Source organism: Lynx canadensis, chromosome D1 (genome assembly GCF_007474595.2).
Source record: "Lynx canadensis isolate LIC74 chromosome D1, mLynCan4.pri.v2, whole genome shotgun sequence".
Classification (NCBI taxonomy): Eukaryota; Metazoa; Chordata; class Mammalia; order Carnivora; family Felidae; genus Lynx; species Lynx canadensis.
The window spans coordinates 43217737-43243891 of record NC_044312.2 but is presented as its reverse complement, the minus strand read 5'-3'; the positions used below and the strand labels follow the sequence as shown (position 1 = coordinate 43243891).

The 26155-nt window shown below is 37.9% G+C and overlaps 1 protein-coding gene and 1 long non-coding RNA gene across 2 annotated transcripts in view; one reads left to right on the top strand and one right to left on the bottom strand.

Moving 5' to 3' along the window:
- The window catches only part of NAALAD2 (N-acetylated alpha-linked acidic dipeptidase 2), a 61073-nt gene that overhangs the window by 30316 nt on the left and 4602 nt on the right, over nt 1–26155 (top strand). Inside the window, exons 12-18 of the mRNA XM_030330944.1 lie at nt 8583–8646; nt 9343–9410; nt 12524–12615; nt 13816–13906; nt 15363–15627; nt 18164–18245; nt 19326–19418. Coding sequence (XP_030186804.1) covers nt 8583–8646; nt 9343–9410; nt 12524–12615; nt 13816–13906; nt 15363–15627; nt 18164–18245; nt 19326–19418 — 755 coding nt within the window. The remainder of the gene's footprint in view (nt 1–8582; nt 8647–9342; nt 9411–12523; nt 12616–13815; nt 13907–15362; nt 15628–18163; nt 18246–19325; nt 19419–26155) is intronic.
- On the bottom strand, nt 14189–25122 carry LOC116738355. Its single transcript, XR_004344215.1, has 2 exons — nt 24210–25122; nt 14189–14350 (listed from the first exon to the last, which is right to left on the bottom strand). It is a non-coding gene; the product is annotated as an uncharacterized LOC116738355 (long non-coding RNA).

Sequence of the window (26155 nt, the reverse complement as noted above, 5' to 3'; positions counted from 1 at the left end):
TATTTCTTATCTTTTTGATACTAGCTATTCTGACAGATAGGAGATGATATCTCATTGTGGGTTTCATTTGCATTTCCCTGATAAATGATGTTGAGCATATTTTCATGTGTCTGTTAGCCATCTGTATGTCATCTTTGAAAAAATGTCCATTGAGGTCCTCCACCCATTTTTTATTGGCTTATTAGGGTTTTTGTTGTTGTTGTTGTGTTGTATCGGTTCTTTATACATTTTGGATATTAATCCCTTCTTAGTACATAATTTGTAAATATCTTCCCCCATTCAGTAGGTTGCCTTATTGTTTTATTGATGTTTTTATTTGTTTGGTTTTTTGTTGTTGTTTTGCTGTGCAAAAGCTTTCTATTTTGATGTAGTCTCAATTGTTTGTTTTTGCTTTTGTATCTCTTGCCCAAGGAGACAGATCCAGAAAGATATTACTGAGGCTGATATCCAGGAGATTACTGCTTATGTTTTCTTTTAGGAGTGTTATAGTTTCAGGTCTTACATTTAGGTCTTTAATAAACTTTGAGTTTGTTTTTGTGTATGGTATAAGAAAATGGTCTAGTTTCATTCCTTTGCATGTAGCTACTCAGTTTCCCCAACACCATTTATTGAAGAGACTGTCTTTTCCCTATTGCATATTTTGCCTCCTTTGTCATAGAGTAATTGCCATTAAGTGGGTTTATTTTTGGCTCTGTATTCTGGTCCATTGATCTATGTGTTCTGTTTTTTTAAGAGTTTTTTTTTTTTAAGTTTATTTATTTTGGGAGTTAATTTATTTTGAGGGAGAGAGAGAGAGAGAATGGGAGAGAGGCAGAGAGGGACAGAGAGAATCCCAAGCAGGCTCTGCACTGTCAGCACAGAGCCCAAAGTGGGGCTTGAACTCACGAACCATGAGATCATGACCTGAGCTGAAATCAAGCCAAATGCTCTACCATCTAAGCCACCCAGGCACCCCAATGTGTGCCATTTTTGTGCCAGTACCATACTGTTTTGATTACTATTGCTTCTTAGTGTAGTTTGAAATGTGGGATTATGATATCTCTAGTTTTGTTCTCTTTTCTTAAGATTATCTTGTTCATCTATAGTCTGTTGTGCTTCCATACAAATATTAGGATTATTTGTTCTAGTTCTGTGAAAAATGCTAAGTTACTGGTATTTTGATAAGGATTGCATTGCATCTGTAGATTGCTTTGGGTACTATGGACATTTAAAAATATTAATTAATCCATTCCACCAGCATAGTATATCTTTCCATTTGTTTGTGTTATCTTTGGTTTCCTTCAACAATACTTTCTACTTTTTAGAGTACAGATCTTTCACCTCCTTGGATAAATTTATTCCTAGGTATTTTCTTTTTGGTGTAGTTGTAAATGGGATTGTTTCTTTAAAATCTCGTTCTGCTACTTTGTTATTGGCATATAGAAACAACAGATTTCTGTGTATTAATTTTACATCTGGCAACTTAATCATTTATTAGTTCCATTAGTTTTTTGGTGGAGTCTTTAGGGTTTTCTGTATATAGTATCGTCATCTACAAGCAGTGACAGTTTTCCTTTTCCTAACCAATTTGGATGCCTTTTTTTTTTTTTTTTTTTCCTTATCTGACTGCTACAGCTAGGACTTCCAATATTATGTTGGAGAAACTGGCAAGAGTAAGCATCCTTGTCTTGTTCCTGATCTGTAGAGGAAAAGCTTTCAACTTTTCACCATTGAGTGTGAGGTTAGCTGTGGGTGTGTCGTTTGTGGCCTTTATTATGTTGAAGTATGTTCCTTCTAAACCCAGTTGCTGAGAATTTTTATCATGAATTTTGAATTTTGTCAAATGGTTTTTCTGCATCTATTAAGATGATGTGATTTTTTTATTCTTCATTTTGTTAATGTGTGTCACATTGATTTGCAAATATTGAACAACCCTTATATCCCTGGAATAAATCCCACTTGATCATCATAAATGATCCTTGCATTTTTGGTTTGCTAATAATTTGTTGAGAATTTCTGAATCTATGTTCATCAGGGATATTGGCCTGCAATTTTCTTTATTTCTATGTATTTATTTTTTTGTAGTGTCTTTTAGATGGTTTTGGTATCAGGGTAATGCTGGCGTGACAGAATGGGACGTTTTACTTCCTCTTCTCTTTTTTGGAATAGTTTGAGAAAGATACATATTAGCTCTTCGTAAGTGTTTGGTAAAATATATATGTGAAGCCACTGGGCTGGCCTTGTGTTTTTTGGGAGTGTTTTCGTTACAGATTCAATTTTGTTACGAGTAATTGATCTCAGATTTTTGATTTCTTCTGATTCAGTTTGAGAAGATTGTATGTTTCTAGAATTTTATCTGCTTCTTCTAGCTTGTCCAGTTTTTGGATATTTAATTTTTATAGTCTTTTATAATATTTTGTATTTCCATGGTGTTAGCTTTAACTTCTGTTTTGTTCATGATTTTGAGTCCTCTTTTTCTTCATGGGTCTGGCTAATGGTCAATCAATTTGGTTTATATTTTCAAAGAACCAGCTCTTAGTTTCACTGATACTTTCTCTCTTTTAAGTTTTTATTTCCTTTATTTCTGCTCTGATCTTTATTACTTCTTTTTTTCTACTAATTTTGGGTTTTGTTTGTTCTTTTTGGGTTTTGTTTGTTCTTTTTCTTTCTTTAAAAATTTTTTTTTTTTAATGTTAATTTATTTTTGAGAGAAAGAGTGTTGTGAGCTGGGGAGGGACAGAGAGGGAGACACAGAATCCGAAGCAGGCTCCAGGCTCTCAGCTGTCAGCACAGAGCTTGACCCGGGGCTCAAACTCACAAGCCACGAGACCATGAAGCCTGAGCTGAAGTTGGCTCCTTAACCAACTGAGCCACCCAGGCACCCCTGTTCTTTTTCTAGTGAGGTTAGATTGAGATTTTTCTTGTTTCTTGAGGTAGGCCATAATGTATTGCTATAAAACCTTCTTCTTAGAACTGCTTTTGCTGTGTGCTGAAAAATTGAATCATTGTTTCCATTTGTCTCCAGGTATTTTTTTATTTCCTCTTTGATTCATTCATTGATTTATTCGTTGTTGATAGCATATTGTTTTAACCTCAACATATTTGTGTTTTTACCAGTTCCCTTCTTGTTACTGATTTCTAATTTTTACCATTGTCATTGGAAAAGATGCTTAATAGGATTTTAATCTTAAATTTATTGAGATTTGTTTTGTGATATAGCATATGATCTGGAAAATGTTGCATGTGCCATTGTTTTTTGTTTTTTTTTTTGTTTTTTTTTTTTAATTTTTTTTTTTCAACGTTTATTTATTTTTGGGACAGAGAGAGACAGAGCATGAACGGGGGAGGGGCAGAGAGAGAGGGAGACACAGAGTCGGAAACAGCCTCCAGACTCTGAGCCATCAGCCCAGAGCCCGACGCGGGGCTCGAACTCACGGACCGCGAGATCGTGACCTGGCTGAAGTCGGACGCTTAACCGACTGCGCCACCCAGGCGCCCCGCATGTGCCATTGTAAAGAAAGGTGCATTCTTCTATTTTTGGGTGGAATGTTCTGTATTTATCTGTTAAATCCATCTAGTCTAATGATTCATTTTGAAACCACTGTTTCATAATAGATTTTCTGTCTGGATGATATATCTATTGATGTAAGTGGGGTGTTAAAATCCCCAACTGTTATACTATTACTGTGGATTTCTACCTTCTTATGTCTGTTAACATTTGCTTTATATATTGCTTTATATGTTAGGTGCATAGATATTTGCCATTGTTATATCTTCTTGTTGGATTGATCTCCTTATTATGTGATGCCTTCTTTGTCTCTTGTTATAGTCTTTGTTTTAAAGTCTGTTTGATAAAAGTATTGCTACTCCAGGGGCGCCTGGGTGGCGCAGTCGGTTAAGCGTCCGACTTCAGCCAGGTCACGATCTCGCGGTCTGTGAGTTCGAGCCCCGCGTCAGGCTCTGGGCTGATGGCTCGGAGCCTGGAGCCTGTTTCCGATTCTGTGTCTCCCTCTCTCTCTGCCCCTCCCCCGTTCATGCTCTGTCTCTCTCTGTCCCAAAAATAAATAAAAAACGTTGAAAAAAAAATTAAAAAAAAAAAAAAGTATTGCTACTCCAACTTTTTTTTTTTTTTTTTTGCTTCCTCTTGCATGGATATCTTTTTCCATCCTTTCACTTTTTGTCTCTGTGTGTCTTTTGATCTGAGGTGAGTCTCTTTTAGACAGCATATAGATGGATTTTGCTTATTAATCTATTCCGTCATTCTCTCTTGATTGGAGCATTTAGTCCATTTACATTAAGGTACTAATTAATAGATATATACTCATTGCCATTTTGTTAATTGTTTTCTGGGTTTTTTTTAGTTTTTTTCTGTTCCTTTGTTGTTCTCTTGCTCTCTTTCTTTGTGATTTGATGGTGTTCCTTTAGTATTATGCTTGGGTTCCTTTTTATTTTTGTGTATTATAGGTTTGAGTTTGTGGTTATGGTAAAGTTGATATATAACCTCTTATGTATTAGTACTCTATATAAGTTGATGGCTGCTTGGGTATGAATACATTCAAAAACACTACATTTTTGACCCCTCCCCCCATTTTATTTATATGATGTCATATTTTACATATTTTTCATACTGCCTACCTAATATTCTAAATATAGTTGACTTTATTATTATTGTCTTTTTAACCTTCATACTAGCTTTATAAGTGACTCATTTACTACCTTTACTATATGTTTGCTTTTACCAGTAGAAATTTTTCCTTTCATAATTTTTTTTTCTAGTATGACCTTTTCTTTTCTAAAGAAGTGTCTTTAATGTTTATTGGAAGGCAGGTTTAGTGATGATGAATTCCATTAGCTGTTGTTCATCTGGGAAACTCTTTATCTCTTCATCAATTCTGAATGGTAAACTTGGTGGATGGAGTATTCTTGGTTATGTTTTTTCCTACCACTTTTAGCACTTTGAATGTATCATGCCCCTCACATCTGGCCTGCAAAGTCTCCGATAAATCAGCTTATAGCCTTATTGAGTTTCCTTTGTATGTAAGTATTTGTTTTTCCCTTGGTGCTTTTAAGATTCTCTTTATGTTTTGACATTTTAATTATTATGTTTCTTGGTGTGGACTTCCTTGGGTTTATTTTATTTGGGGATCCCTGGTATTCCTGGATGTCTCTTTCCTTCCCCCAGTTAGGGAAGTTTTCAGCTGTTACTTCTTCAAATAAGTTTTCTGCTTCCTTCTCTCTTTCTTCTCCTTCTGGGAACCCTGTAATGCAGAAGTTGTTATGCTTAATGCAGTGATACCTTAACCTGTCCTAATTTAAAATTTTTTTTTTCTTTTTGCTGTTCAGTTTGGTTGCTTTCCACAATCCTGTTTTCCAGCTCACTGATCTGTTCTGCTGCCTCTATTCTGCTGTCATTTTAGTTATTGTATTTTTCAGTTCTGATGGTTCTTTTTTATATTTTCTGTCTCATTGTTGATGTTCTCACTGAACTCACCTATCCTTCTTTCAAGTCTGTTGAGCATCTTTATGACCATTACTTTGAACTCTTTCTCAGGTAGATGGCTTATTTTTGTTTCATTTTGCTGAGGTCCAGCCCTAGCAGGTCCAGGGGTTCCCAAAGGATGAATGGCGTCGGCGAAAATAACAAATGGACACAGACAATAGCAGTGTGTTAGACTGGTCGCTTTATTGTGGCAAACGTGGCATTTTCTGTGTTAGCAATTTCCTTGTAGAGTGCATTATCTATGTTTCTCAGCGTTACCTAATTCTAAATATGTTTCTTTGTGTAATCACCCAGTAAGGAACAACATAGTTATTTTCTTGTAACATTCCCTCCTGCCCTTCTGCTTATTAATTTCTTCATACTATTTTCATTATGAATCTACATTTGTCTATAAAGCATTTGCTTTGCTATTTTCATGAAAGGTCATCTATCTCTCAACACCTCAAGTGGAAGGTTTACAGGGATATGACTTCTTAATTGTTCCTTTGAACCATTTGCAATACAAGGAACAAAAGTATTCTCTTTGGTCTGGGGTGCCGGGAGGGAGCCAAGAGGGCCCTGGGAACCCACGCCTTATGCGTTCCCAGAGAGACAGTGTATACCTAGGAGCTAATGAACCATTCTGTACCTTAACCCACCAGGTCCAGTTATCATCTGGAATGCCTCCTGGGGGCCAAGTGGGTCTAGGGTTTGGAGTAACTTGTATCCATGGATACATTCCTTTGTTGGCCGGGTGGGGATTTCAAACCCATTTGTCCCCCTCCTTGGCTGGGAAATATATGGGTCTATCCTTCCTTTAGGTGGGGGACAGGCAGACAGGGGTGGCACTGGCTGGGTATAAGGTTTCATTATCCATCTTTGGATTCTCATGGTTTTTCCCAGAGGGAGTTTATATATCCCTGAGTTTGCCCCCATGGGTTTATTTTGAATCATCAATGCTAATTAGACCATGGGGATGGCCATGATGAATAACAGGAGGGATTCTGGTCCCTCCCAGGGTAGTGACCCTTTCGAAGGGTCACTGTGCGTTGCCCTCTGCCAACCACCCAGGCTGTGCCATCAGGAAGGCTGGATGGATTGGCTCCCGGCATCATTTAGTTCTTTTTTTGAGGTCTTGTTCTTTTGTTTAGAACATCTTCCTCTGTCTCCTTTGTCTGACTTTGTTTCTATGAATTATGTGGAATGGGTACCTCTTCCAGTCTTGAAGGAGGAGCCTTATAGAAGAATGTCTCCCGTGTAGACTGTGTACTTGTTGGCTTTGGCTGGCTGGTTGGTGCTGGATGGGCATTGGCTGGGGCCCTCTACACAGAGGCACCCTGTCAGGTCAGCTGGAGCGAGTGTAACCCATGGTTCCTAGAGTGCTTTGCACTATGGTCACCTTGGAGGGTCAGCTGAAATGAAGCAGATTCAGGCCAAGGGTTTTTGGGGTGCTCTACATTGGGGCTGCCTTGGTGGGATGGCTGGAGATGGTATGGGAGCAGGCCAGATATGACATGGTGCTTTGTGCCTGGGTCACCTTGATGGGACAGCTGAAGCTGGTGTGGGTTAGAGGACTGAGTAATCTGACCCTGGAGAGAGTTCTAGCAGTTACCCCCATTTGGCAGACATTCTATGGTTGGTAAATGGATTTCCTTCACTTAATAATCTAGTTTCCCTTTATTTTATTTTATTAAAATTTTTTTTAAACATTCACTTATTATTGAGAGACAGAGAGACACAGAGGGTGAGCAGGGGAGGGGTAGAGAGAGGGGAAGACACAGAATTTGAAACAGGCTCCAGGCTCTGAGCTGTCAGCACAGAGCCCGACGTGGGGCTCGAACTCACGATCTGTGAGATCACGACCTGAGCCAAAGTCAGTCGCTCAACCAACTGAGCCACCCAGGTGCTCTCTAGTTTCCCTTTAAATTACTGTTTGTTTTGTTTTTCTGTGTCCCAGGGTAGGTGACTCTGTCCATCGGCCCCTCAGTGATATCCCTCTCTACTCTAGGTTGCCACTTCGGGTGGTTGTTCTCAATGTTACTGTGTGTCTGTCTTTCCTACCCTTCTTTATGTGGTCCCTCTATTCTTTGTCATGCAGAAGCTGTTCAGTCAGCCCTCAGTTCTTCTTTAGGAAGAGTTGCTCTGTTTGTAGGTGTAGATTTGGTGTGTCTGGGAACTGAGTTCAAGGTATTTATATGCGTCTATCTTGGACTGTGTCCTATTATAGTGTGTTCTTATGAGGTAGCAAGCTAGAGAGAAGTAAAAGTCTCTCTCAGCATATCCCATCTGTGTGATAGTGTGTGTGTGTGTGTGTGTGTGTGTGTGTGTGTGTGTGTGTTATAGTGAGAGGAAGAGACTATCCTAATGGCTTTCCTTCTCTCCATCTAGTTTTTTTTCTATCCTCCTTTTGAAAATTATTTTTCTTTGCATCTCCTCTTTTAAAAATAGATAAATGGAAGGGCACCTGGGTGGCTCAGTTGGTTGCATCCAACTCTTGATTTTTGGCTCAGGTCAGGATCCCAGAGTCACAGGATCAAGGCCTGTGTCAGACTGTGTGCTGATAGTGCTGAGCCTGCTTGGGATTCTCTTTCCCTGTCTCTGTGCCTCCCCTGCTTGTGTGCACGTGCACTCTAAAATAAAATACTTTAAAAAAATAGATAAATTGACTCTATTTCTGACTTTTAAAATTATACTTGGGTTTCCAGTCTCAGTAGCTCTCTCAAACTTCAGTGTATGTAAGGATTTCCAGGGATACCTTTTAGAAAATAAAGATTCCCAGGCCTTTCAGAAATTTTTAATCAGTACATCTGCAGTGGGGCCCAAAATCTGGGAGCCTCACCCCTTCATATTCTAATGCAAGGAGTCAAGGAACCACACTGTGAAAATACTTTTTTTCTGAGAATCCTTGCTATTGCTATAAATAGTAGCTACACATATTTTTCTTTTTACTTGTGTTAATGTTATAAACCAACCAGTATTCTGCATTTTCTCAAATTATGGCAAAGGCATAGATATTGGATTCATAAAGGCATCTGTAGACCACCTTTATATTAAATTAATTTGCTTATTTATTTCCACAATTGTAAATATTGTGAATTAAATAACAACTTTGCTTCAACTGTAGGAGAATGCAAAAACACTCCAGGAGAGAAGCATTGCTTATATCAATTCTGATTCATCTATAGAAGGTAAATCTTACTTCAGATTATTAAACAATGCATCATCTTTTCAGTCTGCAAATTGTAACTAACTTGTAAACTAAGATTATTCTCGTCCTGTGAAATTCCTCAATAGTACCTCCATTTTCCACTTGGCCATAGAGAAAATGATTATGGTTCAAATGAATCAGTATGAGTCATAACTAAGCTACTGATTGTAATTTCTTTAGTATGTTTGCCATTTGCCTATCTTGAATTACTACTTAAAACTCTAGTATTAACCATATTCTTCCTGTGGAGGTATTAAAAGAATTTGGCTACAATATTTCAGAAGAATGTTTTACGGAATATTCCACATAGAAACACTTTATGGGAGCAATTTGAAGTGAGTTCATACTACAGACTTTGCTTGGAAGCTGACATGTGACACTTGTGTCTCTAGGCTTTCTTTGTATTACTTCTAGATGAATGTCAGAGCATACTTCCGAGGTACTGAAATGCTCTGGTCTAATGTCTTGATATACACTGTCGAATTGATGGAGTAAATGTGAATGGCATAGCCTTATCACTTCCTTTGCCAAAGCCCCCCTCGAAAGATACCACCTTAAGAATGATGCTATTTGATTTCAAGACTATACATTGTTTATAATTAGAAATAGTTAGAATTAGACTTCTCTTGGAATTTCACCTGGAAGTATTAAAATACATTGTATTTTATTTTTTCAGGCAATTATACTCTGAGAGTTGACTGTACACCCCTTCTTTACCAATTGGTGTATAAACTGACAAAAGAGGTATATAAATAGATGTCTTAATGTTTTCTGATGAATAGATAAGTGGATAACACTTGTTTTCTTAATTAGTGGTACTGATTTTTAAACTGGTAACTGATTTGTATAAGTAAGAAGTCAGAACAAAATCTTTAATACACTATTTATATGACCTATGTATAAAAATAGCATTGCTAATCTTTCTGATAGTAGTTATTATTGTATACACTGTTGCCATGTAGAGGGTATACAGTTTCATTTGGCAGAGGAATTTCGATACAACAGAATGAGCTGGAATGGAGAAAGCCTTGGGTTCAAACCCTATAAAATGAATTCCAGCAGCATCAATAATAAAAGGACATGGTCACTGAATCCAAACACTTCGCAATCTAGAGAGGATACACACTTGTAAGTGAGGAATTACACGTCAGTAGACTATTGGATACTATAAACAATGGAGAAGAATTATGGAATAGAGAAGCTGAAATCCTGGGGTGGTTGGGGAAGCATCAGAAGATGTTTACAGAATAATTAGTTCTTGGGTTGTAAAATGGAAGGGTGTGAAAGTAAGAGAGAAGGCATTCTCAGCAGAGAACACCGTAACCTAAAAAAGATGTGGAGACATGAAAGAAAATATTTCCTCAACTGTAGGTGGTTCAGGGTGACATAAGTATAAGGTTTTGGTGGATAAATGGTAAGAAATGGAGCATGACAAATAGGCCAAGGTCAGAAATATGGTGATGGGAAAATTAGAGAATCTTTTTTTTTTTTTTTTTTTTGAAGAGACCTGGAAGATCATTTCTTCCTTTTATTTATCTTATTTTTAAATGTTTATTTTTGAGAGAGCGAGTGAGAGAGCACGTGCACATGCACGTGCATACACGTGGGGCAGAGAGAGGGAGACACAGAATACAAAGCAGGCTCCAGGCTCTAAGCTGTCAGCACCTATCTGATGTCGGGCTCGAATTCATGAACTGTGAGATCATGACGTGAGCCAAAGTCAGATGCTTAACCGGCTGAGCAACCCAGGGGCCACAGAGAATCTTTAACAAGGTTATACATTATCATATTTGTTCATTAGAAAGACCACTCAGTATCAGTGTAGTGAATAGATTAAGCTGTAGCAAGTCTAATAGCAAAATGGAAATAATTCTTACAGGAATTTTGTGAATATTATTGATAAAAAGTACTTTGCACTCTAAAAATGACATATATCTTTAATTTTTGTGTACTTCATTTAAATGGTTCATTATAGAATTTAGTTACCAAATACAAATCTTTAAAGTATGTTATCACTTAGGTTACAACGTGAAGTAGGTGTCACTTCTCTGTAGGTACTATTTTCCACTCTCCCTTAATATTACCCTTTCCTTTTTTCTCATTAAATGCCTTTAAAAACCAGTTTTCCCAAATGGGAGTGCTCTCATCATTCCCATCCCAACTCTCAACATATTGGGTAGCTTATGTTCTTGATACTTTTATTGGAATGTCCCATAAAAACATCTAAAGCAAGCTGTAAGGAAAATTCTGAGAGAATCCTGCTCAGGACATGCATTTATGCTTTGTGCTGTCCTCCAGAGATGGCTCCTGCCTTTGATATCAAGGATAGTTAATAATTTCAGGGCCAATAGGGAGAAGTTGAGGTCTATGCCCCTTTGTACACAGGCAGATGCTTCTCCACGGCCATACCAAAACCTGGTAGAAAAAGACTTCTGTGAACGGACTATTACCATTTCAGCAACCTCTAGAATGTGTTGGCAGAGGCAAACCATGCTGGTGGCAGGAGTGCAGGATGGGAGTGTTAGGGCAGAGCTTAGAGACTGGGCAGCTGCCCAATTTAAGAACTGGGACAAGGTGTTGAAAATACCCAAGGGTCAGCATTTGTGGCAAGACAGCAGAGACAGAAAGTATGCTCTAGGGGGTACAGGCTAGAAGGACTCAGTTCTGGGTAGTGCTAGACTGAAATTGTGATTCCAGAAAAGGAGAGGGTTTTTCAGGGAATTCGGTCTAAGCAGGATGTAGGAATTGGAGCAGGTTCTCAGCTATTACAAGTTGGCGGGAGCAGAGTCGAGTAGAACCCAGTCAGTTGGTGGGGAAGGAGTAGAACGTCCCTGCTGCTGTAACATGCTGGTGGGCAAAGGAAGGATGTGGAGAGCCAGGACTGCCTTTAAGCTGCGGGCTCATGTGCAATGATGAGGCAACAACCCACTCTGTATAAAGGCCACAGAAAATATCAGAGGAATTGATGTTTATGTTAAGGTGGGGACCATTATCCCCATTTCCACAGCTGAGAAAACTAGCATTTGAAGAGGGGAAGCAACGCACCATAGGTTATGATGCTTTCAGAACTGCGTGAGGAGGGTATGCCTTTTTCTGAACAAAGCAGAGCTACAAACACAAAATTCAGGCAATACGTGTGTTCATGAGGATCTAAAACAGGCACCTCAGCCTTCACAGTCCACACTCTACCTTGTGGCCCTGCCCAAGATTGGAGAGAGCAGAGTGTAAGTTAATGGCCGTACCTTTAATGGGGGCAGTAAAAAAGGTTCTTGTATTCATAGAAGCTCTTAAAATCCCCAGAGAGAAATGTGAGGTTATGCAGAGCTTGTAAAACCCATCAGATTCCAACTTGGTTTGAATACAATTGGACTTTCCAAAACAGCAGTTCCTCCTTTTTCCCCTCGGGCTCTGCAAAACCAGGACTTACATCGCTCTTGTCAGGCTTAGATGCTTCAGCCAAGTCTGCCACCCTGAGGCCTCTCTTTAAAGGTCTTTTAGGACAGAAGCAACTTACTTACGTAAATCTTGTATCCAAGTTTTCCCCCAGTGACTTACTCAAGGACATTTAAACTGCTAAAAATTAAAGTGATAACATTTGTTATAAATCTGCAACTCTATTAAAAAAGCTTACCAAAATAAGCCAGAGATTTTTATCTCACGTACATGGCAAAATTATCAATAGGCAGGCAACAAAAATGAACATGAATTTGGTTGTATTTTTTTGTCATTTGCTTGTTTTTCTATAAAGAACATGATATATGTCCATATAGTTAGAAGTTGATAACCTATGGTTTTATTATCGACATAAATTTAGTTGCTTCTGCCTCTAATTCCCAATATTTAATGTTTCTTTCCAGATATCCAGCCCAGATGATGGTTTTGAGAGTAAGTCTCTTTATGAAAGCTGGTTGGAAAAGGACCCTTCATCTGAAAATAAAGATTTTCCTAGGTGAATTATTTGTATATTTTCTACCGTTAGGACCAATTGTGAATTCCCCTTTGCCCGTTGTTTCTCCAGAAATGTAATTCTCAGCTGTGTCAACAATGTGAGTAGAAGAAAGATAATCCCAAAGAATCCCTGTGTAGCCTTCAATTTGCTAATGGGACAGAATAGCCAAGTCTTTGAATCTATAATAAATTTTACTTTTGCAGATGTTTAGCCAAAATTATTTTGCCACATTATCGGGTATTATTTTGCATTTTTGCATTAAATTTTAGATATGTATTCAATGCATTAATGTGACACCAAATGATAATGATGAAATACGGATTATTTGCTTCTAAGTTTAAGGGGCATTATAAGTCACTACCGAATTGTGTCTTTACCTGTAATGAATATAGAATGTATTAATTTTTTACTTCTCATTCACACAACAGTTTTCTTCAATTTTTTTCCTCCTGCAATACTATTTCTATAAACCAGCAGATGATGGTAACAGTTAATAGCTCCATTACATACTCCAAATAAGTCTTGTGAAAGTTTGTTTCCATTGTAAAAGTTTTACATGATTAAAAAAAAAAAAAAAAAAAAAAAAAACTAGAGTCAAAAAAAGGTTTTAAAATACCTACATCTCAAAAACACATTGGAAGTATGTATTTTCTAACACACCTATAATTTTCTTCTTTGCTTACCATTTTATCATAAATTTTCCCATGTTATTGCATATATATTACATATGTATGTATGTAGTGGTTTCTTAACTACATGCAAAAAAATATATTGTAATTTCATTTTCTAAATAAGGCATAGATTCTTCGTGATCCTAAATACACTTTATCATGGCAGTTTTCTTACTATAGTTCTCTGAGGGTAGTGACCAAATTTTATTTTTCTCTTTTTCCTCTCTACGTAAATATTCTAAAAGACTGACGATGTGAGAGAGACCACAGTCACTAGGCTGCTGTCTTCGGTGGCACTGTTCAACTGTGACTGTAGTCAGTGCAGATTTACAGGTTTAACGCAGCAATTTCCGGCATGTGACAGGAAAGTAGCTTGGGGTGGTGTACCTTCTAATTTTTGTAAATGTGCTGTGCAATTCCTTGCTATTCCTGGGACAGGATTCATTTTTCTATTTCTTTAACTTCATATTTTTTAACTTATGCATTTATAATATCCTTGTGTGTGTATATACACATATTCTACATCTAGAATCAACAAGCTGGGATCTGGAAGTGATTTTGAAGCTTACTTTCAGAGACTTGGGATTGCTTCAGGCAGAGCCCGTTACACTAAGAACAGGGTAAGCCATTTCATTATTTTGGATACATAGCATTTTATCCAACTTCTCGTTAGGAATTTTAAACTGTTTAGTTGTTTGGTACCAGGGCACCAGGTCATGTGGCCTGGGAAGAATTCCAGGACTGGAGGCTGACTTCATGTCTCTTTGTAGATGGACTAGGAATTAATTTGGGTTATTCAGTGAATTTTCCTTGCAGGATTATTCAATGAAATGGTAGCTGGGAGATTATTGCCAAGTGCTTCGCTGGTTAGCAGAACCAAGTAGTGCACATCCCTGTTCTCATTCAGGCTTTATTGGAAAATCCCGTTCTCCTCCACTTTTCCTGAGGAAAATGTGCATGTGAAGAACCTGTTTTGGTCACAGGGAATGCTAGGCCACGAGTCTTTACTGTCAGTAGCCCCTCTTCACATCCTCACTCCTGCCTGTCATCTGAGTCCAGGGCTCCTGAGTAGGGAATAAAACAAGTTCCTCCTGATTTTTAAGTCGGTTAACTTTTCTGATCAGTTTGCACCATTGCCATTCAAACACACTGATGATATGTGAGTATTTGAATATGCCAACATGTGCCGTGTTTGCTTGTCTAGGTTATAAATTATGTGATAAACCAAACTGAAGATTACATCAGCAAACCCAGATTTGTCACAGATTTTAATAATTTTCAAATCATAATTGCAATACACAGTCTTGCTTGCCTAGAATACATACCTTTTGTAAATCTGATTCTCCAGAATCAGAACAGAGATGAAAGCAAAATAAATCTGTATCCTGATACTCATTAAACTCTTTCAAGGCCTGTTCACTTTTATATTGTCATCAATCTGAACACAGTTGTCTAGTTTCTAAGAAACTGCAGATTAAAAGCAGGACATTAGACAGGAGAGAGACTGACACAAGGATTCGCAGTAAAAATGTTAACCTTATAGCAAAGTAGCATATAGGTAAAACTAAACTTAGGAAAGGAAGACCTAAGGAGTAAAACAAATATTTATATAAAATACATCTATGTAATAGTTTACAATGGTAGCCCTTAACTGCATAATAAAGGTTAGATGGCATTTGGTTATACAGTTTGGGAAGGCAGAGAAAGTGCTTAAATGTAGATTCTATACAGATCTTAGCTGCCCAGAACCTTTCATTTCCAATCAATTGATAGATAATTGTAAACTGTGTTAATATGCAATTTGAGTATGTATGCCTTAATTTCAGTTATCAGAAATACAATAACAATTCTGAAGTATTTTGAATGAAGATTACGTGAATGATAAATAACAGTAAAATTTTAAATGGGTGAATAGTTGGTGAAACTGTTAGATTTTAACTTTTTGCTTCATGATAAAACTCAGAGTTCCACATGGTTGTATTTTTTTTTCTGCATTTTTAAGATTACATAAATATTATAATTGGAGTATTTAATGTTTGTCTATATTCAGTACCTACCCATATTTTGTTTCCCCAGAAAACAGATAAGTACAGCAGCTATCCGGTATACCATACAATTTATGAGACGTTTGAATTAGTAGAGAATTTTTATGACCCTACTTTTAAAAAACACCTTTCAGTGGCTCAGTTACGAGGGGCACTGGTTTATGAGCTTGCAGACTCTATAATCATTCCTTTCAATATTGAAGACTATGCAAAAGCTTTGAAAAACTATGCAACAAGCATCTACAATTTATCTAAGAAACATGACCAACGATTGAGAGACCATGGAGTATCATTTGGTAAGAATGGCTGGGTATATTTTATAATCTGAGTTAGAGCTTTCAGATATCGTCTCCGACTGTCATCACTGCACACTCTTTCATCCTAGAATACATCCTTGCGTTACTTAATTTTGATTTCTAGGAAAAAACTTGAAACACCTTTAAAGAATGTCATTTAACCTGGTATTTGTAGGATGAATTTGTTTTGCTAAGTTAGTGCTATGAACATTGGGTTGGTTAATATTTTCCCTATATTGCTGCCTTTAGAAATATTTTTGCTGTTAAAAGAACAATACTATAAAAATACAATACTGCACAAAGATGGGGAAATAGAGAAAACCAATTCCACTCCATATATAATTATTGTATATTTTTGTTTACATGGAGATTTTTTTACCTGGTTTAAGCATTGTTTCATTTTGTGTATTTTATATTCATTTTATATTCACATTGCCATTTTGTGGTTACTGTTATGTACTATGCTATCTCCAACAAAGCAGGGATGAAATATAGTATGGTGCAAAGGACTGAGCATTGGGTCTAGAAGCAGTTACCTGGTTCAAATCCCGGTTCTAATATTTAGTCATTGTGTGATGTTGGAAAAGTTACATGACCTTTGTCAATTTTCCTCTGAGTGAAATGGTAAAGAATATAACGTTTCCAAGACTGCTGTGGGACATTCAGTTGGTTGGATATATAGACACAGTGGTGAGTCTTATAAACGTTACCTACTAGTACTGTTTTACTATAACCATTTTCTTTTAATCTGGGAGTAGATATTCTTAGTACATACCAAAATTATCAAGTATGTACTCAGTGTCTACCATCTACTGTGTTATTTCCTGGGAGATACCAGAATGTTTAAAAAATAATCATTGTCCTCAAAGAGCACAGGCTCCCACGTGAGGGAAAAGACAAAAATGCCAGGGACAAGCTGTTATAGGACGCTACAGAGAGTACTGTAGGGACACAGAATAAGTAGAGAGAAATCAGCAATGGCTTTGGAATATTGCATACAAATTAGTAATCTTCAAAGTCATGAGCAGCAGGTACTACGATCTAGATAAAGTGATACAAAGAAAATCTAGGAAATTGTATTTACATACAATTGGATTGGAGAGTCTCTTTAACGAGGCAAATGAAATCGGAATAAGCAGAGCTGACAGCGAGATAGACATTCACAGTTCTGTGGCTCGCCAGCATCCTCTTTTCCTAGATGCCCCGATTTTCTTTTGGTGAATTACCTTTTATCACTTTAAGTCAGGATCCAACCGAGAGAGAAAGCACACAGTTACAGGGGAAGGCCACTCTTCACACAAAGTGACTTAACCTACTCTATTAATGCCCCTTTCCCCCCATATTTTCACCCTCTCCACCTCAGTGGCAATATTCCATCCACGTTAAACCATCTTGTAACTTTTTTATAAACATTTCTTCTACCTAATGTACCCTACTCCCTTCCCAATCAAAATTCTTCATTTAGTGCCAGGCAAAAAACAGTCCCTAACATGTTTTAATGAATGAATGATGGATAGGATGGATATGTAATTTACATGGTCTCCAGTTCTCTACTTCCTTCTACCAATCTAGTACTGTCCTATCTTCCTACCACTCTACTGAAATTGCTTTTGCCAAAGTTACTCACCTGTTACTAAATACCAGGCACACGTTTTATTTCTTATCCAATTTGACTATTGTGGTTCATTGGAAATTTAAAATTCTTTCCTCAACACTCTTTGGCTTCAAAAATATCTATTATTAGATTATTTTGTACTTGGCTTTAAGAATAGCAACAATAATTAGAGCTTAAAGGATATCTAGGGCTAAAAAAGACCTTGTCTTTTATATTGAAAGTAACTGTTTACTAGCTATGTGACCTAACAGCAATCCTGTGGAGCAGTGCTTTCTCTGCCAAATGAATAATGTATTCCCTGTATCACAGGATTAATGAAGGAAATCAATGATTTATGCTAATGTTCAGTTTAGAAAAGATGGAAAATGATACAGGTTGTTGTAATAAAAAAATATGTTGAGAATCTTCTCACTTCTTAGAATCTATGTTAACTAAAGAAAAGCTTGACTAGACCAGACCTGATCCTGTTTGAGTCCACATACACCAGCTTGTCACAGGTTGCATTTAAACAAGATATTAAATGCACTGCTGAAAAAGAGGGGGTTGGTTAACATTGATTTATTCTCTAATTATTGCAGGAACACAGCTCAATTTATAGCTGTATCCAGTATCTAGCATATAGAAGTTGTATTAATATATATTGAATGAGTATCTACATGAATGGTAAATTAGGAGTTAAAATAATTATGTCCTAGACTCTTGAAAGTTCCTTTATGAAGAACCAATTTAGAAATGTTGTTTTATCCATTGTCTCTTTGTTACAATATTTTCTGATCTTCATGGATCTACAAGAAGGCTCAGTAGAAAAACAGTTTTAATATCTATTCAGTCCTGTCAGCCTGGAATGTGGAGGGCAGGGAAGTGAACATCTGAAATAAGAAGCATTTACTAATATACCTTCCACTTTTCTATTTTTAAAAGATTCTTTATTTTCTGCTGTGAAAAACTTCTCAGATGCTGCTTCAGATTTTCATAGAAGACTCACAGAAGTTGATCTTAACAAGTAAGTTTCAAATGTAAAGTTTCCTATTTTGAAAAGTAATCTAGTTACTAGAGTGAATTGTGTACACTTACCTGGGCAGGCAGCTCTAAGTCACTGCTACCCAAATTAAGGTAACTACAGCATCAGCATCACTTAGGAGCTTGTCATCAAACGTAGAATTCTGCACTTTAACAAACACCCAGGATGGTCAGTATTCACACTTAAGTTTGAGAAGCAGTGCTCTATCTGGTAGACCAAAAACCCCTCCCAAGACAAGGGCCAGCCTCATGCCTTCAGGAGTCTGCATAAGAATTTTGAGTGTAATTCATCGTTCCGTGGGTAAATGCACTTGTAGTATATTTTACTAATGTCCCAATACTTCTATGACCAGTGTAGGAATTCTTTTACTGATAGAATTTTTGCCACTTTTAGATTGAAATATAATTTGAAAAGTTCTATTCAAAGCATGATTTTACAAGCATAAACTGTCCTATCACATTTACTTTTTCAGATCCAATTAGAGTAAGCTCTCCCACTACCCATATAGGCAGAAAGATTATCCTTCATTCTGAGAGGCTTCTCTCTCCTTTGGATTGTAGGAAAGCCCAGAGAATTTGTGTAGCACCCCAGGAAGAGTTGGCAGATGCCAAGTGTGAAAGGGGATTCCCAGCCCATGATAGGCAACTCCCGCAGACTGGCACCCTTCCTGCAGACTGCTGCGACCTTCTTCATTTGTTGTTGTTCAGCCTTTATTCTGCAACTTTCTTCCACAGTGGAACTGAATGGCTTATCGACAACTGATAGTACACCCAGTCGGCCTTTGCAGGAGGCCTGGCTGTCCTCCTAGAGAGAATTAAAACTTTTAGTTCTTTCTGTGGTCTTGAAAAACAAAACAAGCCATCTCCAGTAGGTCTCTCTTACTCTGAATATTAGGAAGATGACCCTCTTGTTATATGTAGCTTACATATAAAGCATTACTGTTAATATGTATTTTCTTAAAAACCTATGTATTTTAGAAGTTTATTTTTCCATGCCTTATGCTATATTATTTTAAACTATAGTTCCATGAAAGAGTTAGTTACCTATTTCTTATTTTCAAAGTCCTATTGCAGTGAGAATCATGAATGACCAATTGATGCTCCTGGAGAGAGCATTCATCGATCCTCTTGGTTTACCAGGGAGGCAGTTCTATAGGTAAGGAAGCAACATGTGTTCCACTAAAGGTTATTAAATACTCCAGTGTGACCAAAACCAGCATATCCAAAGTCTGCTTTAAACTGTTGCCATCAGATGAACGGAAGGTGAATATGTATGCTGAGAAGAATACGGGTAAGATTATGCATTAGAACAGTGTAACTTGTAGTATCGGAAAAATTAATTTCATGTTGTTCACTGCTTTGCTACAGATGTAAATGATAGTTGAAAAATAACCTGTAAATATAAAGGCTATTAGTATCTTAGAGCTTGTGTAGTTCAAATTTCTACATTAATTTCTTCTATAGGATCTGAGGTAAGTAGCTTGTCTAGCCTCTGAATCTTCCAATTGTAGGAAGCTTACCACCTCATGAGGAAGTCCATCCCATTTTGAGAGGTCTACTTTAATAGAATTTTTTCTTCATAAGATCTTTTTCCCTGTAATTTTCTCCTTCTAATCTTATCTACTCTCCAAAATCAAATAGAATAAATCTAGATCTATTTCCATGTAACATTTTAGGTTTTTAAAGATGGCTGCCATGTTCTGAAGAAATATCCTGTATTTCTAGGTCAAGTTTTCTTTCAATATCTTGGCTGTGTGCTTGGGCAGACTCCAGTTTCTTAAGATACCTCTTAAACTGTGGCTCCTTCGTGAAAATTTACAAGGCTGTTTATCATCAGATAACCTATGCCAGAGATAGTTCTATATGTTAGCTTTCTTATAAATATTAGTGACTAGTATTAATATTTAATTAGAAGCACAGGCTTTTTTAGAGCCCTGCTCTGGCTCGTACTAAGTAACCTGGGCAAAATACTTCTCTAAAGCTCATTTTCCTTAGCTGTTAAAGGAGATAACTGCTTTCACCCCACAGGTTTATATATTTCAGGCATGTGGAAGATTGAGCTCAGAGAGGGATATATTCAGTAAATGGCTGCTATTTTCAGAAAATAATTCATATAAATAATAGCAGCCATCAGTTAAGTATTTACATGTCAAATTAAAAGCGAAAAGCAAAGCTACATGTTAATCCTCTCCTGCCTGTATCTGTATTTTATAAGCAAAATGTCTCTATTTTGTCAAAATGAATGCAGCCTTGTAGAATAAAAAGGGACAGTGATCCTTCAGCATTCCCTTCTGTAACCCATACCCAGCCATTTGCTAGTCTCTAAAGAAAATGTTTTATATACACGTGTGTATATGTATGTGTGTGTATACGTATATATATTCATCCAACTATATTTATATAAATGGGCCTACACATTATTTTTCAGCTTGTTCTTTCTTCGTAACAATTTATCTCCAAGATCCTCCCATGTCGGTATATATCCGGCGTGCAGTGTTCCACTGTATGGCTTATATGTGTAATTTTTAAAGTCCTTGTTGAGTTTTTATTTACTATTGGGATAAATACTGTAGGATGCCCCCGTGTCCTCTTTGAACATGTCCTAATATCTAATGAGTATGTGGATTTAACACATTTTAAATTTAAGTAACTGCCACACTGTCTTCTAAAAAGACTGCACTATATTTTGAAAATATGTTTAGAACTATTACCTGAATATTAAGACTATATTCTAAAGCCCAGGCAGTACAAGAGCAATGCAGGAAGACCCTGAACTCGCCCCCTCCCATGGACACACTTAAGCTACAACTCTGTGTGAACCACATTTCCTCCGAAGGAGACCTAAAGACTAGCTGAGCAACCCCTTCATTATCAAACAAGAAAAAGGCCTGACTGAAGATGGCAGGAGAGTCTGAGAACTAATTCTGCCATAAACCTGGCCCAAGGCACACAACCCACAAGTGGGAGGGAATTTATAAACGCAGAACCTCTCCTTGGGGAATGAAGGGCTCATACCTCAAATAGGACTCACCAGCTTTTCAGACGTATGCCTGAGATGAGCCTCCAAAACATCTGGCTATGGAAACTACTGGTGTGCTCACATTCAAGAGACCCAAAGGGCTGTGGAGAACTAAGGCACGGCTCTTGAAGGGCTTAAATGGACTCACTCGCCACAGGATCCAGTGCACAAGCAGCACTTTGAAAAGGAGACTTCACGTGAAACATTCACTTGCTAGCTTTAATGCATCATGTGGAGGCACATGCTGCACTGTTCTCTGGGATGGAGGCTGGTGGGTGCCATCTTCGCATTCTTCCTCTGCTGAGCTCCAAAGTGCCAGTATCTCCTGGAAGGGAGCCTTTACACTTACATTTTAAAGCTGCTGCCCAGGGATGCCCTTTGGCTCTGGAGCCAGAGGGTCTTATATTCCTGGGTCCCATGGGACTGGGACAACTGGGAGATGGTTCTTGGCTAACCACCACCTACAGTGTACTGCACACAGAGTGGACTGAAACAGGACTTTTTGTCCAGGAGCTCTGGCCTCAGGAGAGAGCTTCTGGTCTGGCATGTATCTAGGAGTCTGTGGCTGAGAAGCCTCTTTGCACTCTCCCCCTGCTTTCCCCAGCTTGATGGCATATCCCCAAATGGAGTTTGTACCTTTGTCCAGCACCCCAGTTTTTGCAGCTGCTGCAGGGGACACCTGTATATTGTATGGCTCTGGTGGCCAACAGGGCAAGGCTGATGGGTCCCACAGGACAGTAACCAATGGAGAAGCAGCTACCCCCAGGGCACAGCCAAGAGACAGCAGATCCAAGAGCTCAGTCTTCCAGTGAAAGAGGTCTTAGTTTTATCATCATGGCTACAGCCTGAGGGGCAGGCTTCTAATTAAAACACACATCTAGGGGCGCCTGGGTGGCTCAGTCGGTTGAGCATCCGACTTCAGCTCAGGTCACGATCTCACGGTCCGTGAGTTCGAGCCCCGCGTCGGGCTCTGGGCTGATGGCTCAGAGCCTGGAGCCTGCTTCCGATTCTGTGTCTCCCTCTCTCTCAGCCCCTCCCCCCGTTTATGCTCTGTCTCTGTCTCAAAAATAAACGTTAAAACACACATCTAAGGATTAGTTATCAGAGGCCTCAGAGGGCAGGTGCTCTCACTCTGCCTGTTCCAGAGCACCAACACCTCTGGGAGGGGAGTTCTCACACCCTGGTGTTTGTGGCTCGCTCGGTGGGGGTGGGGAGCCTCCTGAAACAGATGCCACTGCACAGTGGACTGAAACTCACATCCTCTTTTTGTAGAAGAAGCATATTTATCCTGAAGCTTCAGCCTAAGAGCAGGCTTCAGATTTGGCACTCATCTAGAGGCCTATGGAGATACTCTCAGGCAATGTGGATGAGGGCAGTGCCATCTTTGTGCTCGTAACTACAGCTTGTTGGTGTATTCCAGAAAACAGCTTATGTTTGCAGTCTCACAGAAAGTTTGGAAACCAGACCCTCAGGCAGCAGCTTTCAATCATCCTGAATTTAGGTGGCAAGAGATTCCCCTTTGGTACACTGACAGGTCTTGGCACACTCTCAGCTACCAGGAGCTCTTAAAAATAGTCTGCTTGGACAACCACAAGTTTGAGAAACAAATGATAGGGCAAGGTTGAATGAAAAGGTTTATTTTCAACATTGGGAGAGGTGGCTGTTTCATCTAAAGCACAGAAACCAACAAAGAAGAAAAAAAAAAACAGGAATATGTTCCAAATGAAAGAATTACGATAAAAACTTGGAAAAATACCTCAGTGAAATGGAGATAAATAATCTACTTGATAAAGAGCTCAAACTATGGCCATGAATATGCTTACCAAAATTGGAAGAATGGATGAACACAGAAGTTGGAAAAAAAAAAAGTACCAAATAGAAATCACAAAGCTAAAGGATACAATAACAGAACTGAAAAATTAGAGGGGTTTTCCAGCAGACAAGATGAAGCAGAAGAAAGGATCACTGATCTTAAAGACAGGATATTAGAATTCACCCACAGCACAGGGGCGGGGGGAGGAGGGGGAAGCTTAGAGGAAAACATCAACTAACATTCACATGACAGGGATCCCAGAAGAGACAGAAAGGGGCTGAAAACCTAGAAGAGGAACCCAACATCCAGAAACAGGAAGCCCAGAGAGAATTCCAAATAAAATGAACCAAAAGAGACCCACACCAAAACACTAATTGTCTAAAGTTAAAGACCAGGATAAAAGCAGCCAAGAGAGGAACTTCTTATATACAAAAGAACCCCCATACAATAATTAGCAGATTTTACAGCAGGACTTTGCAGGCCAGAAAGGAGTGGCATGAGAGAGCGCAAGTGCTGAAAGAAAAAGACTTCCAATCAAGAAAGAATATACACTCTTGCAAAGTTATCTTTCAGAACTAAAGGAGAAAGAGTATTCCAGAACAACAAAAGCTAAAGGAATCTCCTAAGAAATGCTAAAGGGAGCTCTTTAAGTTGGAAAGGTGTGGATTAGTAACAAGAAAACAGGAAGAGTGAACATTTTACTGGTAAAGATAAACATTAGAGTAAAAGTAATGGTATGAAGGTTAAGACAAAAGTAGTAAAAATAACTATAATAATTAAGGGATACACACAAGTAAGAGGAAGTAAAACCTAAACCATGGTGGTAGGATGGGTAAGAGTAAAAAGGCAGAGCTTTACAATGCCTTCAAAGTAAAACTGTCATATTCATGAAAGTCTACTTTAAATTGGTAGTTTGTTCTATGTAAGGCTCATAGTAACCACAAACCAAACAGCTACATAGGCATACCTCTGATCTACTGCAGGTCAGGTTACAGAGATCTGCAATAAAGCAACTTAAATGAAGTTTCTGGTTTCCTAGTACATACAAAAGTTGTGTTTATACTGTATTATAGTCTATTAGGTGTGTGAAGCACTTCTAAAAACAAAGTACATACCTTAATTAAAAAATACCGTATTTCTAAAAATGCTAGCCATCATCTCAGCTTTCAGCTAGTTGTAATCTTTTCCGCTGGTGGAAGGTCTTGCCTCCAAGTTGATGGCAGCTGGCTGATCAGGGTGGTGGCTGCTGAAGTTTGGACTGGTTGTGGCTAAGTCTTCCATTCAGGTTTCTCTGTTGTGATGCTGTTCGACAGTTCTATTTCAATAGTCAATTTTCTCAAAGCCTGCCGCTGCTTTTTAACTAAGTTTATGTAATATTCTAAACCCTTTGTTGCCACTGCTGAATCTTCACAGCATCTTTACCAAGAGAAGATTCCATCTAAAATTAACGACTTTCTTTGCTCATCCATAAGCAGCAACTCTTCACCGATTAAAGTTTTATTGTAAGATTGCAGCAGTTAAAATATAATGATTATGAAAATTAAGGCCAGTATCTGATGAACAGAGAAGCAAAAATCTTCCATAAAACAGTAAATGGAATTCAACAATATACTAAAAGGATCATTCACCATGATCAAGTCAGATTTTAGAGATACAAGTGTGGTTCAGTATCCACAAATCAATCAGTATGATAGACCACCATTAACAAAATAAATGATAAAAATCACACAGAAAAAACATTCGACAAAATACATCTGTTCATGATAAAAATTACCAGTGAAGTGGGTTTAGAGGGAACATGCCTCAGTGTAATCAAGGCCATTTCAGATATACCCACACCTACCCTATTACTCCATGGGGAAAAGTTGAAAGCTTTTCTTCTGAGATTAGGAATAAGACAAGGATGCCCACTCATGCTATTTTTATTCACCATATATTGGTAGTCCTAGCTGTAGCAGTCAGACAGGAAAAAGAAATCAAAGGCATCCAAACTGATAAGGAAGAAGTAAAACTGTCACTATTGCAGATGACATGATACTACATACAGAAAACCTAAAAACACCAAAAAATTAGAACTAATGAATTCAGTAAAGTTGCAGGGTACCAAACAAATGCACAGAAATCTATTCTGTTTTTATATACTACTAAACAAAGCAGAAAGAGAAATTAAGAAAACTCATTTACAATTGCATCAAAAAGAATAAAATATCTATGAAGAAATTTAACCAAGGAGGTGAAAGACGTGTACTCTGAAGAGTACAAGGGAGCACAAAACAAGCAAACACAATCCGTATCAAAATATCAGTAGCATTTTTCACAAAATTAGAATAAATTATCCTAAAATTTGCATTGAAACAAAATGCACCCTAAATAACCAAAGCAACCTTGTGAAACAAGAACAGAGCTGGAGGTATCACAATCCCAGATTTTAATATATACTACAAAGCTATAGTGATGATACAGGAAGAAAAATGGACATATAAATCAACAGAACAGAAGAGAGAGCCCCATGCTTATGTGATTAATAATGTACAAAAAAGGAGGCAAGACTGTGCAATAGAGAAAAGACAGTCTCTTCAATAAATGGTGCTGGGAAAAATGGACAGCTACATACAAATGAAATGGAACTACTTTCTTATCACAAAAATAAACTCAAAATGGGTTAAATACCTAAGTAAATGTGAGAGCTAAAACCATTAGACTCAAAAAACAAAAAAAACCAAAAAACAAAACCCCGAAAACAATAAACTGGGAGAATAGCACACTGAAAAGCTTTTGCACAGCAGAGGAAACCATCAATAAAACAACAAGGAAATCTAAAATGGGAAGGTATATCTAAAAGAACTGCTACCAGTCAACAAAAAAATTGATTAAAAAAGGGCAGAGAACCTGAATATGTATTTTTCCAAAGAGAAAAAGACATGAAAAACAATGGTCCCCACCACTAATCATTAGGGAAATGCAAATCAAAACTAAAATGAGGTTTTCACCTCACAATGTCAGAATGCCCAGTATCAAAAAGACAAGGGTTGGCAAGGATGTGGAGAAAAGGGAACTCTCA